Source organism: Aquarana catesbeiana, linkage group LG01, assembly GCF_042186555.1.
Source record: "Aquarana catesbeiana isolate 2022-GZ linkage group LG01, ASM4218655v1, whole genome shotgun sequence".
Taxonomy (NCBI): Eukaryota; Metazoa; Chordata; class Amphibia; order Anura; family Ranidae; genus Aquarana; species Aquarana catesbeiana.
In genome coordinates this window covers 230,768,666-230,786,465 of record NC_133324.1, presented here as the reverse complement: position 1 = coordinate 230,786,465, position 17,800 = coordinate 230,768,666, and the positions used below count along the sequence as shown (strand labels likewise).

Here is a 17,800-nt window from a genome sequence, read left to right as displayed (position 1 = left end):
GGCCAACATGTTATGTTCTCATATACCAGTGATGTTATGATGGATTGCAGGTGGACATTCTTGAAGATGACACGTCCATCTACTTCCATCTGTCTGATGACCCAAGAATGCCAAAGGCATTGCCAAGTTACTATTGCAGAACATTATCATTTTCCAGGAAAGATTGCATTATAAACAGTGACAAGCAGACGTGGGAGAATGTAGGGAGGATGAACCTGAAAATCTGTCCCTATCATTAATCAACTGTGTGGCAGAAACAAAAAGGAAGAGAGTGAAGCATTTGTGTTAGAAAGCAAATTAATCCGTTTTTTAGGAGATGGAGATTTAAGGCGCTGCAACATGTGTACTCATCAAACAGTTAAAAATAATGATGAAGGCTTTTGAAAATCCATTAATTTCGGAACTGCATTATCTTCTTGCAGTCTTAGAAAAGAGATACTAAATTTAGATAAAAAGCATTCTCTACAAAAATTACTATTTGAAGTCAAATAATGTATAGTCAAAATATTCACTATATTTCATAGCGGAAATACATTCCAAGCATATTTGGAACATGGTGCAAAGAGAATGAAGTGCTAAATCTCAAAGTTTAGAGCAGGGGTGTCCAACCTTTTGACCTTCTTGGGCCACACTGGAAGAAGAATGGTCTTGGGCCACACATAAAATATACTTACAATAAGGATAGCTTATAAGCAGAAAAAGTAAAGCAGATCACAAGTTATCAATCACTGATATTAGGGTTGCACTGATACCACTTTTTTAGGGCAGAGTATAAGTACCAATACTTTTTTTTTTCTTTTTTTTAAGGTCTTTCTAAGTTTGTTAGAAAATGCTGTAAATAAGTACTTTTTTGCCTTCACTGATGTGCGCTAATGAGGCTGCACTGATGGGGGGGTGCACTATTATGCAGCACAGATAGGATTAGGTGGCACGGATAAGGCAGCACTGAAGGGCACTGATTATGCAGCACTGATAGGTGGCACTGATGGCAGCACTTATGGGCACTGATAGGTGGCATTTAGAGGCACTGAAATGCAGCACTGATTGGCAATTGTTGGTCTGGCATAATAATGTACATTGTTCCATAGTTCAGGTCCTCTTTAAAATAAAATTTAAAAAAGTCCTACTAGTACTTCCTTTTGGATAGTACAATAAAAACCTTTTGTAATTTCTGGATGGTTGTGTGTATACAGTATATTCATTCACTTTGTGGAAAACCTGCTTACAGCATTGGTAACTGTGCTAAACTAAGATGATCTTATAATGAAAGTACATTCATTTTGAAGTTTTTATTAAAAAAAGAAAGCCTGTAGAAACATGTAATTTCCCCCAAACAATTATTCACTCACCTTATTCTCAGTTTCACTTTTATTATATCTTTTGTGACATTAAGTTTAAACAACACTGCTTAGAGAAAAAAAACACAAGATAATTTAATAAATTAAAGTCTGAAAACAAAACATACGTAATTCTGGCTTAAGAAAAAGTAAAATTAAAAAGTTTGTTTTTAAACTTAATTCCTTCAATAACTGCCCATTACAAACACATTGCTTGTTATTTTGTATGCTGCACTCAGTGCATACCAATTGATATGTAAACATTGTGTATACATCACCATTATATTGTATACTAGCTTCAATAATAAAAACGGCTTATATCCAATCACAGATGCCACATTTTATAAATCTTCCATGTTTTCTGCTATCATACATTCAATGTCTCCTTCTGCAGAACTACCTGTAGTATTCTGGCCCATTCAGTCCTTGAATAAGGAGAATTTATCACATGCAGGTGGAAAATCAACAACAACAAAAAGCTGTTAATCCTTGTTTTTCTTCTTTTAGAGAGGAAGAAGTTCTGGGGGATTTTCCCCATAACAGTATTTTGCAACTGGATTCCTGTAAGTGTTCTCATGTTGGACACTCTGCAAACAAAATAAGCAATTACATTTATGGTTAAAAAAAATAAATAAAAATGCACATACAATGTCAAAATATACCTACGAATATAATATGACAGCCACACAGCATTGATCAGAAGGACCACCACGTGACTTATATGCGCTATATTTGTCTCCTAGTGTATAAGACTCCCCGGAAGAAGCATTTTGCGAAACGCTTTGGGACCTGCTGAATTATTCCCCACACGATATACATTTGCTACACCTCCTTGATGTATTATGTCGACTTAGTTGAGTATAACTTGTCTTTCTACCTTAAATATGTAGGAGGTGCAGTGTTCTTATGGCGGGGGGGGGGGGGGGGGGGAAATGGTGATAAAATAAGGGAGACATTTTACTTGGAATGATTTTATCATTTTGTATTAAATAAAGACTGATACTTTTATAACATTGTGGTATGTAATTTTCTAAAGGCAATATTTGGGCACCTTTAAAATCCCTTTTCATTTTTCTTTTTGGTATATTTGGCTTAAACAAACTATTTGCTCCATAAACAGAAGTGCTTCCTGTCAGCTCTGTATATACTGTATTTCTATTAGTATGCAACGCTGTGTTCCAACAGTGGGAGGATGACTTCCCATCCCATTCCCAGAATAAAATCAGGTCGGAACTCAGCTATTCACAGGAAGCTTTGTATTCTATGAATGAATACAAAGCTTCCTGTGATTGGCTGAGGCAGACAGAGGACATCATGATCTCTACCTCAGCCAGAGGAAGCTTTGTATTCGTTACCAGAATACATGAATGGCTGAGAAGACCTCAGCCTCGACCATTTTGTTCTGGGAGTGGGGCAGGAACACAACACTGTATACTGTATGTAGCTGAGGCTACATATATAGCTTATACAGTGCACCCAGCAAGCACACCTGTTAGTCAAGGAAATAGCTTGGCCCATACAAACTATTTAAAAAGGCAGTTTTAGACTTTAAGAATCCCAATAAGATCACCATTGTTACTCTTTCTGTCTTTCTTCTACATAGAGGGAATGAGCTTACAGAGTTGAACCACCATCTGCTGTACCTTTGGCAGAGTATAGTTCATTCATGCCTGTGAGGTCTAGGGCCAACCTTAGTTAAAAGGTCATACCAATTTCTGTAGAAATGGTATGCAAGGTCAGATACTTGGGATTTCTCTTCCTACGACTTGCAGAGCTTGCTGGACAAATACGGCTTTTCCATGTCACTGGCAAGAATCAATGTTACGATGAGTGATTTTTCTACAAATGTTTGAATGAAAATCTAACCCTGTATGGTCAGCTTAAGAGGATGATATATCAAAAAAGAGTGATTATGACATACTGTAAAATATTAAAAATAATCCTAACATCATGAAAGCTATAAACAATCAAAACAAGAAGTCAGGACACTTTAATATGTCAAACAGTACCATAAATATATTAGTAGGCGCATATGGGACCTATTTGTCTGGCACATTTAGGGCTGATTCACACTTAATCACATGTGCAAGATAGAAAGAAGTATAGAAAATGCTGTGCCAACTCCTAATTAAAAAAAAAAAGAAAAAGAGGAATAAAGCAGCCAACACAACAATCTGACTAATCGTGAATATATGTGTTGTTCCACTTAATCACATGTGTTGTAGCATGCACGTTTTCATGGCGAAGTGCAGTGCGGGACACTATGATGCACTACAGCACAGGTGCATTCTGGACATTTGTTGGCTTGCCATTCAAACATAATGGCACTGCAATGCACTAGCACGTGCACAGTTTACTGCTGTGCATCATGGTATTATGCACATAACCAAAAAGTGGGTAGTTTGAACTAACCCTTACAGTCTAGGCAAACGTCTAAAGGTAACCTATGGGTAGGAATATGGGAGCAATCACTGCTGACTTGTTGACAAGGTGCAGGGAGCACCAAGTCTGTCACTCCTGGCTTTACTACCTAGTGAAACAATGACCCAAAACAAGCATGCAGCCAATGAAGTCTAAAAAGTACCAACTTTAATCCCACCTGCTTATTCCAAGCCTGTAGCAGAGTAGGATGTGCAGTCAGGATCAGGATGAGGGCACCAGACCTCGCATCTTTAAAATACATATGCAATGGCAGATCCCAAATATCTGTGCCCACAAGAGTAATACAAGTTCACTCATCTGTATCTTGTCAGCTACAAACTGAGTACATCAATCCTGATACCTATAGATTCATCCCAGATTAGTGAATTAGTAAAGCTTCACTCAGGTCTAAATATGCAAATAAACTCTATACAGCGCAACTGGTCTATACATTTAGGTCTATGTGCATTAAACCAAATTTAAAATGAATATATTAAATATTGTGCATAAATAGCAAGCACTTTGTGACTTACTGTACCTGTAGTGGGTGGTCATATAAATTTGGCGAGTTCTCTGTGTTGGTGGTGGAAGATCACTGGAGGACTACGTTAAAGGCATAGTGCCCACATTTGCCTGAGGATTTTGCACAAGAGCACTTTTATGGAATTTAATGTATGTATGTATGTATGTATGTATGTATGTATGTATAAAGAGTATAGAGCCTGAACCTGTTGGAGAAATTTGCACAAGTGCACTTTTGTGGAATTTTGACACATGGGCACTTTATTGATTATATTATATTCATTTTAATTTTGGTTTAATGCACATAGACCTGAATATATATAGACCAATAGCACTGTATAGAGTTTATTTGCATAAGCGTCAAGGGCCTACAATGAATACAGCTGCTTTGGAGATTCAGTTTGTAACTCCAAGCATTGCTGCACGGTCAGCTTTTGTAGCAGCAGATCAGTACAATAGAACATAAAACATACATTCTTATCAGTAGGTTTTTTTTTTTTTTGTTTTTTTTTTTTTTTTGCTCTAATACAATATCGAGCTAAAAAGTCTACGATGGAGAAAACTTCAAAATAATGGGACATTGCCTCTAATCAGGCCCTAAAATAATCACATTATCTTACCCTTAATTGAGGATGGCTGCCACTAATTGCAAGCATTTGGCATAAAATGTATACATAGAATCAATCATGTCAGTGTTCTCATTCAGTTGCCATCTGTGTAGTTCCTAGCCTGGACAGGCATACAGGTTTAAGCTGTATCGTCAGCACGCTGCAGAGGACTTTCATATTCCCAATCATCATCATATATATTTATAATTAAAAGAAGCATCTTGGTTTGACATTGAAAAACAAAATGTCAAGTTGTTTTGTTGATTATTTATGGCAGTAAAGAACAAGATGAATATGGACAATCTGGTCCTCCCATTACTGCCTTGGGTGAGTAGTGGGAAGATTGCTCAACAGGAACCAAACTGTACAGTTTGGTTGACCAGAGGCACAAAGGGTCCTATGTGTTTGTTTCTGAACTATCAGATCCATCCACATGTGTCCACATTAAATGATAGCTATACCTTTGTAAATGTAGAATTCAAAACTTAAAAAAAAGGGGGAGAATTCCAAGTTTCCTGGCACTTTTAATAATTTGTTTGGGCTAGCTTGGACCAGACAAATTATTTGCATGCCAGAACAGACTGCTCACTGCTTTACCTGTAATATACTATAGTATTTTGTGCTATGTAAAGCAAGCAGAGGTGTGTTCCAGTAGCAGTACTGGCTACTACTGGATACAGACAGAGTACCCTGTACTGCATTTCCATCATTTACGAGAACCCTTTTTGTTTTGTTTTTTAAATCAATAAAATACAAGGCTTCCTCTGACTGGCCAAGGTGGAAAGACAGGTGGATGATGTTACAATCTCCACTTTGGCCAATTAGAGAAAGCTTTGCATACCCGAAACTCAGAGCGAGCCTGGAACGCAGCTGAGGTGCACGCCGCTGGGCTGATGGTTCCTATCCACAGCTCCCTCTGTGTAGTTTCTCTTGTATCGAGTGTGAGTTTCTGGCCCCTCTTGCATAGGGAGTCCAGACTGTTTTTATTGGCTGTTTACCGGCTGTTTTTTAAATAAACACTTGTTTTAAAACTTTATGGGAGCCCTGTTTTTTCCTATGAGGATGACAATAAGATACTGACGGAACATCTGATATCTGGAGCTGAGACACCTGGGGACGGCTGCACTGGACCTTAGGACGCCATTCCATCGTCTGTTACTGCATGCCTATTACCCCTGCAGGGGTTTAAGGAGCTGGTGAGTGGGGATCCTTGAGGGGGAGCACCAATAAGTCATTGGATATCAGCAATTTTCTTCACGAGAGTCACCACTTACAAGAACTTTGTCTATGCTGGAGCTTCATATTTACACTTTATTATTATTATTTTTTCACCACATGTTTAATTCGTTTTTCTATATATCCATCAAGATTTTATATCTTCATTTTTCACTATGCATATCTGATGGAACTGTGGTTTATTATGGACTTTAGATCTATCTGATATATATATGGTTCACTTGTTGGACACTGTATAGTATTTTTATTTATTGGTCGTTTGTAGGGTGTATACTATATTATAATTCCCTATACCACTTGCTAGGGGGGATTCTAATGGTAAGATCCCTCCCCACGCAACGGGTGGGGGATTTCCTTTACACTTATTTTTATGGTATTATTTACGAGTGGTCCTTATCACTCTGAGTATATAGGCACGGTTTATTACTTTCAATAGGTACCCCGGCACAGGTAGCGCCACTTACCCCTACCCTTTTCTCTCTCTTTTTTTACAATTTCTCACCCCTCTGGGGGTGCGATTCAGGGGAGGCTGCAGACCGGTTAGTCTGTGAGCACGGGAACATTTGTATTTTCATTTATTGAAAACAATACAGGGTTTCTCCTTAAAGCAGAGTTCCACCAATTATTTTTAAACTTTGTGCTGTATGCCCTAAGTTCATACTTTTCACAATGGGCATTTTTTTTTTTTTAAATTATTGTTTTTTTTGCTCGTAAATACCTTTTTTTATTATTTCTCCATGACCTCCTCCTTTCCCCCATGTAGGCAATTACGTCACTAGGCGATTCTCAAGGGTTCCTGGGATAGCAGCGTTATGTATCCCAGGAGTCCTTGCGAATCGCCTACTGATGAAATCTCACGTTATTTGTAGCTAGGAAATGACGCAAACGGGAGTTAGCCCAGTTGAGTGCATGCTGGGAGCTGTAGTCTCCTTCCGGTGGAGAACAATGGGGCCGCAGATCTTCTGGAACTAAATGTCCCATGATGCTCCTCTTGCGATTGTCCATCCAGTGTGGGCAATGGGGAGGGAAAAAGAGCTGGTAGGAAGCTGGGCGGCGAACCTAATGAGAGAGCCACTCTCTCTTCTCTGCTGACAGGAGAACGGGAGGAGGGGGGCGAGCGGGGGAAACATTCTAACAGCCCACCTCCCCCCTGTCACACTGCCGCTGCCCGAGTTCAGCAAAGTGCTGCTGTCACCACTTCACAGCAACACCATGGTACACAGTACACCCGGCGGCAGCTGGAGAGACTTATTACCTTCCTCTCCTCTCCTCTGATTGACAGGTTGCTATAGCAATGGGGCAGGAACTTATGCCGGCGTTGCTATAGCAACCTGTCAGGAAGAAGGGCGGCCTTGCTAAGGCAATAATGTGCGGGATCTAGAGGTGCATTCTGGGTAGTCAGCTGCCCAGAAATCCAGGAAATTAACACAGGAGGGCTTCAGATGCCCACAATTAAAATGGAACCTGTCTGCTTCCGAGATCAGCGAGTAACAAACTATTTTTAAAGAAAGTAAAAGTGCAGAAAATAGGACATGTTATGACAATTGCAGAGCTGTCTTTAAAAAAGTAAAAAAGAATGTTTGGGGGACTGGAACTAATAGTGAAGATGCAGTACGGGAGACTCTGCATACTCAGCAGTAGAAGGAAAGTCGCTGGTACCGCTGTCAGAACACCCAACAAGTGTTTAAGTTATAAAGCAAATTAGGCTGCAATACTCAATCCAGAGTCATCCCTAGACAAATTCTTTTTTGCCACAAGATGTCCTCAGTCTCCAAGCTTAAAGTAGAATTCTGGGTTTTTACTAACTCTGCTTACAAACGTTCCTTTCCTCCCTTCTAACACCTATACTAACTAACCCATGTAAAAAAAATAAAAAATGTATATACCAACAGTATCTCACAAAAAATATTGTGAGATGTAAAATGTAAATATTTTATTATATCTTTTCATGTGACAACACTGAAGAAATGACACTTTGCTACAATGTAAAATAGTGAGTGTACAGCTTGTATAACAGTGTAAATTTGCTGTCCCCTCAAAATAACTCAACACACAGCCATTAATGTCTAAACTGCTAGCAACAAAAGTGAGTACACACTGAAGTGAAAATGTCAATTAGCCACTTTCCCTCCCCGGTGTCATGTGACTCGTTAGTGTTACAAGGTCTCAGGTATGAATGGGGAGCAGGTGTGTAAAAAATTTGGCGTTATCGCTCTCACTCTCTCATACTGGTCACTGGAAGGTCAACATGGCACCTCATGGCAAAGAACTCTCGGAGGATCTGAAAAAAAGAATTGTTGCTCTACATAAAGATGGCCTAGGCTATAAAAAAAGATTGCCAAGACCCTGAAACCAAGCTGCAGCATGGTGGCCAAGACCATACAGCATTTTAACAGGACAGATTCCACTCAGAACAGGCCTCGCCATGGTCGATCAAAGAAGTTGAGTGCACGTGCTCAGCGTCATATCCAGAGGTTGTCTTTGGGAAATAGACGTATGAGTGCTGCCAGCATTGCTGCAGAGGTTGAAGGGGTAGGGGGTCAGCCTGTCAGTGCTCAGACCATACGACACTGCATTAAATTGGTTTCCATGGCTGTCATCCAAGAAGGAAGCTTCTTCTAAAGATGATGCACAAGATAGACTGCAAACAGTTTGCTGAAGACAAGCAGTTTAAAGGACATGGATTACAGGAACCATGTTCTGTGGCCTGATGAAACCAAGATAAACTTATTTGGTTCAGATGGTGTCAAGTGTGTGTGGCGGCAACCAGGTGAGTACAAAGAAAGTGTGTCTTGCCTACAGTCAAGCATGGTGGTGGGAGTGTCATGGTCTGGGGCTGCACAAGTGCTGCCAGCACTGGGGAGCTACAGTTCATTGAAGGAACCATGAATGCCAACATGTACTGTGACATGTAAATAGAACAAAAACTGCGCTTTAGGATGCGTGTATAGGGCCAGAAGATAAGGTTGCCGCCTCCCTTGCACAAGGTACCTGTTGGGGTACTATGTAAAAGTATAGAAATGAAGGATAGGGTGTATTGGCGCTACCTAAAAAAATAATCTTATATTAATCAATATGTTTAAAAACTGGGATAGCCAATAAATTCGCACCACCTACTTGAAATTATAAATCTAAGGGGTGTGCAGTATGTACAAACTCCCTTATTCACAATATGGGTAATGCCACCAGACAAGTATTTTACCAATGCTCATATGTTCAATAAATTATGATAAAACCAAGTGTCGCACCACTTATTGGATCCTACTGTATCTGGGAATGAGACCAGAGACTAGATTCCATATAGTGCATTTACTAGGAACCATATAGCAATACAGTGGTATAGATATAAGTATTACTATCCTAATCTGATATGTTACGTTTAATTCAGCATAAATTGCAATTGCATAGGCCAAAAACTACTCAATAACATAGGAGACAGCAGCGATTAGATTTGCAACAGATATTATGACAGTCCCATATATTGATGTTAGGTGACTCATGCAGATTCCCACAGGTGACTTTGGTGCTGCAATAATTTGTCAGGTGACTCTGTGATTTGTAGACTGACAGAGCGTGATGCCGTTGTGCGCGCTTCGTCACATGACGTCCTCAGCAACGGTACTGTGACATACTGAACCAGAGCACGATCCCCTCCCTTCGGAGACTGGGCCACAGGGCAGTATTCCAACATGATAACGGCCCCAAACACACCTCCAAGATAAGCACTGCCTTGCTAAAGAAGCTGAGGGTAAAGGTGATGGGCTGGCCAAGCATGTCTCCAGACCTAAACCCTATTGAGCATCTGTGGGGCATCCTCAAAACAGAAGGTGGAGGAGCACAGGGTCTCCAACATCCACCAGCTCTGTGATGTCGTCATGGAGGAGTAGAAGAGGACTCCAATGGCAACCGGTGAAGCTCTGGGGAACTCCATGCCCAAGAGGGTATAGTTCTGGAAAAGATTTGTGGCCACACAAAATATCGACACTTTGGGTCCAATTTGGACATTTTCATTTAGGGGTGTACTCACTTTTGTTGCCAGCGGTTTAGTCTTTAATGGCTGTGTGTTGAGTTATTTTGAGGGGACAGAACATTTACATTGTTATACAAGCTGTACACTCACTACTTTACATTGTAGCAAAGTGTCATTTCTTCAGTGTTGTCACATGAAAAGATATAATAAAATATTTACAAAAAATGTGAGGGGTGTACTCACTTTTGTGAGATACTGTATATTTTCAGGCCGGTCTGGTCAAGCGATCCACTCCCCTGTGTCAGTTAGTGGCTGCTTCAGAGGAGAGGGTGAAGCACAGACAACAGATGGGCCATAGTAAACATATGGGTGACATCACCACTCAAGTATTACCAGCTGTTGTCGAGCACACTTTCCCCTGCAGCCAGCGCTGGCTGACACAGGGGAGATCACATGACTGGACTGGAGCGGCCAGAAAATAGGTAAGTATATGCTTTTTTTTTTTTTTTTCACAGGTTAGTTAGCATATATGTTAGAATGAAGGAGGGAGTGTTTTTAAGCATTGTTAGTAAAAGCCCACAATTCTACTTAAACTATGCTTAGTGTCACTCAACCTTGAAGACTGAGGAGATGCTCAAAATTCAGAGAGTCATGGTCCCACCCGCCTAGGGGGTTTGAGAAAAATAATAAAAAATAAATATAAAAAAAAAACAAAAAAAAAAAAAAAACACAGAAAACAATATATTTACTTATAGAGCTTATAAACACGCTACATTCAAATATTCATTTTGTTACCTGTGAGGATGTTCGACATTTGGCTAAACACAGTTCAAAGTGGTCTTCTACTGCTAAGAACAAGTTTTGGAACCCTCTTGCAGCTCGGTTTAGAAAACGCTCCAAGATATGTTGCTATACCAAAAAACAAGGAGAAAGGCAATTTGTTCATTCTTATTAGTAATCATTGAAAAGATGTAACCAAGAGCTAAAATACATGATATATTTAGAATTGTAAAATTAAAATGAATACAAATCTGACTCCTTAGACCAGTGTTTCTCAACCAGGGTTCAGCAGCGATCTACCTGTTAGTCACAGGCAGCTGACAGGTAGATGCATGGACACATAGGCAGAGAAGCAGCTGGCATACTATTTCCTGAAGTGCTGTTCCCTGCTGGCCCTGCTGTGCTTGTATGTGACATCATATGGGATGAACAAGATAGGAGGAGGGGCCGGCGTGGAACAGTGAACCACTGGAAGAGTTATGAAAGCTGCAGTTTCTGAAGCTAGAAGAAGAAGAAAGTCTGTACTTTAATGTGCCCACCTGTGTCCCCCACAATATGCCGTACCCCCTACAAGAGTCTGTCCCATGTAATGTGCCCTGCCCTCACGTAATGTGCCCTGCCCTCACGTAATGTGCCCTGCCCTCACGTAATGTGCCCTGCGCTCACGTAATGTGCCCTGCGCTCACGTAATGTGCCCTGCGCTCACGTAATGTGCCCTGCGCTCACGTAATGTGCCCTGCGCTCACGTAATGTGCCCTGCGCTCACGTAATGTGCCCTGCCCTCACGTAATGTGCCCTGCCTTCACGTAATGTGCCCTGCCTTCACGTAATGTGCCCTGCCTTCACGTAATGTGCCCTGCCTTCACGTAATGTGCCCTGCCTTCACGTATTGTGCCCTGCCTTCACGTATTGTGCCCTGCCTTCACGTATTGTGCCCTGCCTTCACGTATTGTGCCCTGCCTTCACGTATTGTGCCCTGCCTTCACGTATTGTGCCCTGCCTTCACGTATTGTGCCCTGCTCCCCCATACAGTGCCTTGAAAGAGTATTCATACACCTTGAAATTTTCCACGTTTTGTCATGATACAACCAAACACATAAATGTGTTTTATTGAGATTTTATCTGATAGATCAACACAAAGTGGCACATAATTGTGAAGTGGAAGGAAAAATGATAAAAAAAGTTTTCAAAACTTTTTACAAATAAATATCTGAAAAGTGTGGCATGCATTTGTATTTAGCCCCCTTTATTTTAATACCTGTAACTAAAATCTAGTGGAACCAATTGCCTTCAGAAGTCACCTAATTAGTAAATAGAGTCCACCTCCGTGCAATTTAATCTTAGTATAGGGTAAAAGTGTCCTTCGCGCTAAAATGAGTAATAGTGAAAATGTGTGCAATACACACAAAAAGAAAAAAAAAGAAAAAAACAAAAATGTGTGTAGTGATATCTAAAATGATAGCAGCAAAACCAAAAAGTGTTCACATAACACCTCAAATCGAATATTAAGATAAAAGTGATCTCGCGCATTGAAATAATTAGTGTACAAAAAATATATATATAATAAATACAGCAATGTGAGGTAAATGTATTGGAAATGGAATGGATCAAAAAAGCAGCCAAAAAAAAAAATATAAATAAATAAATGAGTGAATAAATAAAGCAGCAAAAAATAAATCAAATAATCAGATAATCAATCAAATGTTCTGATTAGGTGCAAAACTACTGCAAGTTCATGGGTTGTACAACGGGTGGTTTGTTCTGCCCTTCCAAGGTGTCTCAGTGTGACAATGACTGGATGGGTCAGACTTCATGTAGAACTTCATGTATAATTGTGCAATCACTTAAGGCTCTCAGAACTCTCACCTTAATGATGTTGGTAAATAAGCATCATGATATAGTGTCTGTTGGTTACGTCACTCTAGCCTTCTGGTTATTCTTCTCCACTAGATAAGGTGTAATTCCATTTCTCTCCACCACTGATACAACTATCCGCCTAATAAAAGATATATCTCCAGGGCACAGCGGCCCGGTGGGGGAAAGGAGAAGAAAAAACAGAGGGGCTCCGATGGTGTAGTACGTTCATTAAGAGTAGTAATTTATTAAAGCTAAAAAGTGGTCTCTTACATTTAAAATGTTAAAAACAAGCAAATACAGCAAAAGCGGCGTTCAGAGCGCCTCCTTACTAGACTTCCGGTTACGTCTGTGCTCCGCCACTCCCTACGCGTTACGTCACCGCTCATGACTTCATCTGGGGAACCGGAGAAGGATGGATTTTATATCGTGTTGCCGGAAGTGATATAGCGGCCATTTTCTTGTGGCCCGCTAATGTGTTTACGCGTGGCCGTTTATAGAGAAGTGAATAAATATAAATGGCGGCCATGTTTTAATAGATCAGGTTAGTATTGTCATCAATGATGGTCTATGGCAATGATATGTATATTGAACTATGCGATTATAAAATGAAGATACCAATAATAAGATGGGCAATTTAGGCAGAGATACCTATTAAAAAATATATATTGTGGGCGTATCAGTCGTGAACCTTTGTTCGTAAGAAGTAGCCCTAATAGATACATATTCAAGAATAAATGACACATTTACAGACACTTATAATAATATAAATATATAATAAAATCTGGTAAAAATAATATATGGAGTATATTAAAAGTGAACTGTATACAACACTATGGTCATACATGTATATAGTCTTTAAATAAGACTAACATGTTATGTAATTGGTTAAAAATTACTAAGAAAACAGTTTAGATCAAATTCAACATTAATACCTCTAGGTACTAAAGTGCGCATGGTGTGTATCCAATAGGACTCCCTTTGGCTAATGGTTCTTATTTTGTGACTACCTCTCCATGACCCTTTGTATTTTTCTATACCCCAAAATTGGAGATGTGTTGGGTCCTGATTATGTACTGATTATGGATTATGTACTAAAATTGGAGATGTGTCGGGTCCTGATTATGTACTAATGCAAAATGTTTGGATACATTATGTTTGGGGTTCCCCTTTAAGATATTTTGACAACAATCCCCAAAAAAATTCCAACAAGAGACACCAAGCCTAGTTCTGGATTACAATGTGCAATATAAAGAAGTATCAAAAATAATCCAACGTCATTGGCACATACTCCAAAATGATAGAGATTTGAAGAATATACCACCAAACCGGCCTAACATTATATATAAGAGAGCACCTACTATTAGAGATAAGATAGTAAAATCAATAGTAGAACCTCCCCCAAAAGCACCTTACTCCTTTTTTTCAAGAAAAGGATTCTTTCCGTGTAGAAACTGTTATGCATGCAGACATGCTAAAAAATTCCAAGGTAAAAGAACAGATTTCACAGCAACTAACACAAAAGAAACTTTTAGAATTAATGATTTTATTGGATGTCAAACAGAGGGGGTAGTATACGTGCTACAATGTAGCTGCAACCTCCAATATGTAGGTAGAACCAAGAGAGCCTTCAAAGTTAAAGTAAAAGAGCACATTCAAAATATCTTAAAGGGGAACCCCAAACATAATGTATCCAAACATTTTGCATTAGTACATAATCAGGACCCGACATCTCCAATTTTGGGGTATAGAAAAATACAAAGGGTCATGGAGAGGTAGTCACAAAATAAGAACCATTAGCCAAAGGGAGTCCTATTGGATACACACCATGCGCACTTTAGTACCTAGAGGTATTAATGTTGAATTTGATCTAAACTGTTTTCTTAGTAATTTTTAACCAATTACATAACATGTTAGTCTTATTTAAAGACTATATACATGTATGACACATAGTGTTGTATACAGTTCACTTTTAATATACTCCATATATTATTTTTACCAGATTTTATTATATATTTATATTATTATAAGTGTCTGTAAATGTGTCATTTATTCTTGAATATGTATCTATTAGGGCTACTTCTTACGAACAAAGGTTCACGACTGATACGCCCACAATATATATTTTTTAATAGGTATCTCTCCCTAAATTGCCCATCTTAATTATTGGTATCTTCATTTTATAATCGCATAGTTCAATATACATATCATTGCCATAGACCATCATTGATGACAATACTAACCTGATCTATTAAAACATGGCCGCCATTTATATTTATTCACTTCTCTATAAACGGCCACGCGTAAACACATTAGCGGGCCACAAGAAAATGGCCGCTATATCACTTCCGGCAACACGATATAAAATCCATCCTTCTCCGGTTCCCCAGATGAAGTCATGAGCGGTGACGTAACGCGTAGGGAGTGGCGGAGCACAGACGTAACCGGAAGTCTAGTAAGGAGGCGCTCTGAACGCCGCTTTTGCTGTATTTGCTTGTTTTTAACATTTTAAATGTAAGAGACCACTTTTTATCTTTAATAAATTACTACTCTTAATGAACGTACTACACCATCGGAGCCCCTCTGTTTTTTCTTCTCCTTTCCCCCACCGGGCCGCTGTGCCCTGGAGATATATCTTTTATTAGGCGGATAGTTGTATCAGTGGTGGAGAGAAATGGAATTACACCTTATCTAGTGGAGAAGAATAACCAGAAGGCTAGAGTGACGTAACCAACAGACACTATATCATGATGCTTATTTACCAACATTATTAAGGTGAGAGTTCTGAGAGCCTTAAGTGATTGCACAATTATACATGAAGTTCTACATGAAGTCTGACCCATCCAGTCATTGTCACACTGAGACACCTTGGAAGGGCAGAACAAACCACCCGTTGTACAACCAATGAACTTGCAGTAGTTTTGCACCTAATCAGAACATTTGATTGATTATCTGATTATTTCATTTATTTTTTGCTGCTTTATTTATTCACTCATTTATTTATTTATATATATTTTTTTGCTGCTCTTTTGATCCATTCCATTTCCAATACATTTACCTCACATTGCTGTATTTATTAGATATATATTTTTTTGTACACTAATTATTTCAATATGTGTGATTAGATTTGAAATCGCAAGATCACTTTTATCTTAATATTTAATCTTAGTATAAATATAGCTGTTCTGTGAAGCCCTCAGAGGTTTGTTAGAGACACTTAGTAAACAAACAGCATCATGAAGGCCAAGGAACACACCAGACAGGTCAGGGATAAAGTTGTAAAGAAGTTTAAAGCAGGGTTAGGATATAAAAACCATCCCAAGCTTTGAACATCTCACGAAGCACTGTTCAATCCAACATCCGAAAATGTAAAGAGTATGGCAGAACTGCAAACCTACCAAGACATGGCTGTCTACCTAAACTGACAGGCCGGGCAAGAAGAGTATTAATCAGAAAAGCAGCCAAGAGGATCCACAGTTCAGGTGGGAGAAGCTGCTGTCCACGGGACAACTATTAGTTGTGCACTCCACAAATCTGGCCTTTATGGAAGAGCGGCAAAAAGAAAGCCATTGTTGAAAGAAAGCTATATGAAGTCCCATTTGCAGTTTGCGAGAAGCCAAGTGAGGGACACAGCAAACATGTGGAAGAAGGTGCTCTGGTCAGATGAGACCAAAATTTTACTTTTTGGCCTAAAAGCAAAACGCTATGAGTGGCAGAAAACGAACACTGCACATCACCCTGAACACACAACCGTGAAACATGGTGGTGGCACCATCATTATGTGGGAATACTTTTCTTTAGCAGGGACAGAGAAGCTGGTCAGAGTTCATGGGAAGATGAATGGAGCCAACAAATACAGGGCAATCTTAGAAGAAAACCTGTTAGAGTCTGCAAAAGACTTGAGACTAGGGCGGAGGTTCACCTTCTAGCAGGACAACGACCCTAAACATACAGCCAGAGCTACAATGGAATGGTTTAGATCAAAAGCATATTCATGTGTTAGAATGGCCCAGTCAAAGTCCAGACCTAAATCCAATAGAGAATCTGTGACAAAACTTGAAAATTGCCGTTTACAGACACTCTCCATTCAATCTGACAGAGCTTGAGCTATTTTGCAGAGAAGAATGTGCAAAGCTGGTAGAGACATACCCAAAAAGACTTGCAGCGGTAATTGCAGTGAAAAGGTGGTTCTACAAAGTATTGACTCAAGGGGGGCTGAATACAAATGCACACCCTACTTTCAGATATTTATTTGTAAAAAAAGTTTGAAAAACATTTATCATTTACCTTCCACTTCACAATTTTGTGCCACTTTTACATTTTTGGTTGTGACATGGCAAAATGTGGAAAATGTCAAGAGGTAGGAATTACTTTTTCAAGGCACTTTAACTGCATGCCGACCAGCCGCTGCAGTTATACTTCGGCAACATCGCTTGGCTGCGCGAATCGCCGTCAAGGTACGTCGGTACCATAGACGGCCACTAGGGGGTGCCCTCTGCTCACCCACAGAGGCGATCGTGGGGGCCCGGTGGTGATCGCAACCGCCGGGCCCCCGCGTTCGCTCGGGGCACACCGAGAACCGGGATCTGTGTGTGTAAACACACAGTTTCCGGTTCTCTGAGGGGAGAACAGACAGATTGTCTGTTCATACAGAGTATGAACAGTGATCTGTTATCTCCCCTGCACAGTCCCACCCCCCCTTCAATTAGAACACACAATAGAACACACTTAACCCCTTCATTGCCCCCTAGTGGTTAACCTCTTCACTGCCAGTGACATTTTTACAGTAATCAATGCAATTTTATAGCAGTGATCACTGTAAAAATGACAATGGTCCCAAAAATGTGTCAAAATTGTCTGACGTGTCGGCCATAATGTTGCAGTCCTGATAAAAATTGCAGATTGCCAACATTACTAGTAAAAAAAAAAAAAAAAAAAAAAAATAATAATAAAAAAAGCCCTAAAACTATCCCCTATTTTGTAGACGCTTTATATACGCTTATTGCGATTTTTTTACCAAAAATATGTAGACACACACATATATACTTTTTTGTGGGTGGTAAGTATCAATG

The 17,800-nt window shown here is 39.7% G+C and overlaps 1 protein-coding gene across 1 annotated transcript in view; it reads right to left on the bottom strand.

The window, feature by feature from the left end:
- Positions 1-1,408: 1,408 nt before the first annotated feature.
- The window catches only part of SPRING1 (SREBF pathway regulator in golgi 1), a 39,990-nt gene continuing 23,598 nt past the window's right edge, over positions 1,409-17,800 (bottom strand). The window contains exons 4-5 of the mRNA XM_073625833.1: positions 10,890-11,003; positions 1,409-1,924 (exon numbers count right to left, since the gene is read on the bottom strand). Of these exons, the coding sequence (XP_073481934.1) occupies positions 1,841-1,924; positions 10,890-11,003 (198 nt within the window). The 3' untranslated portion in view covers positions 1,409-1,840. The remainder of the gene's footprint in view (positions 1,925-10,889; positions 11,004-17,800) is intronic.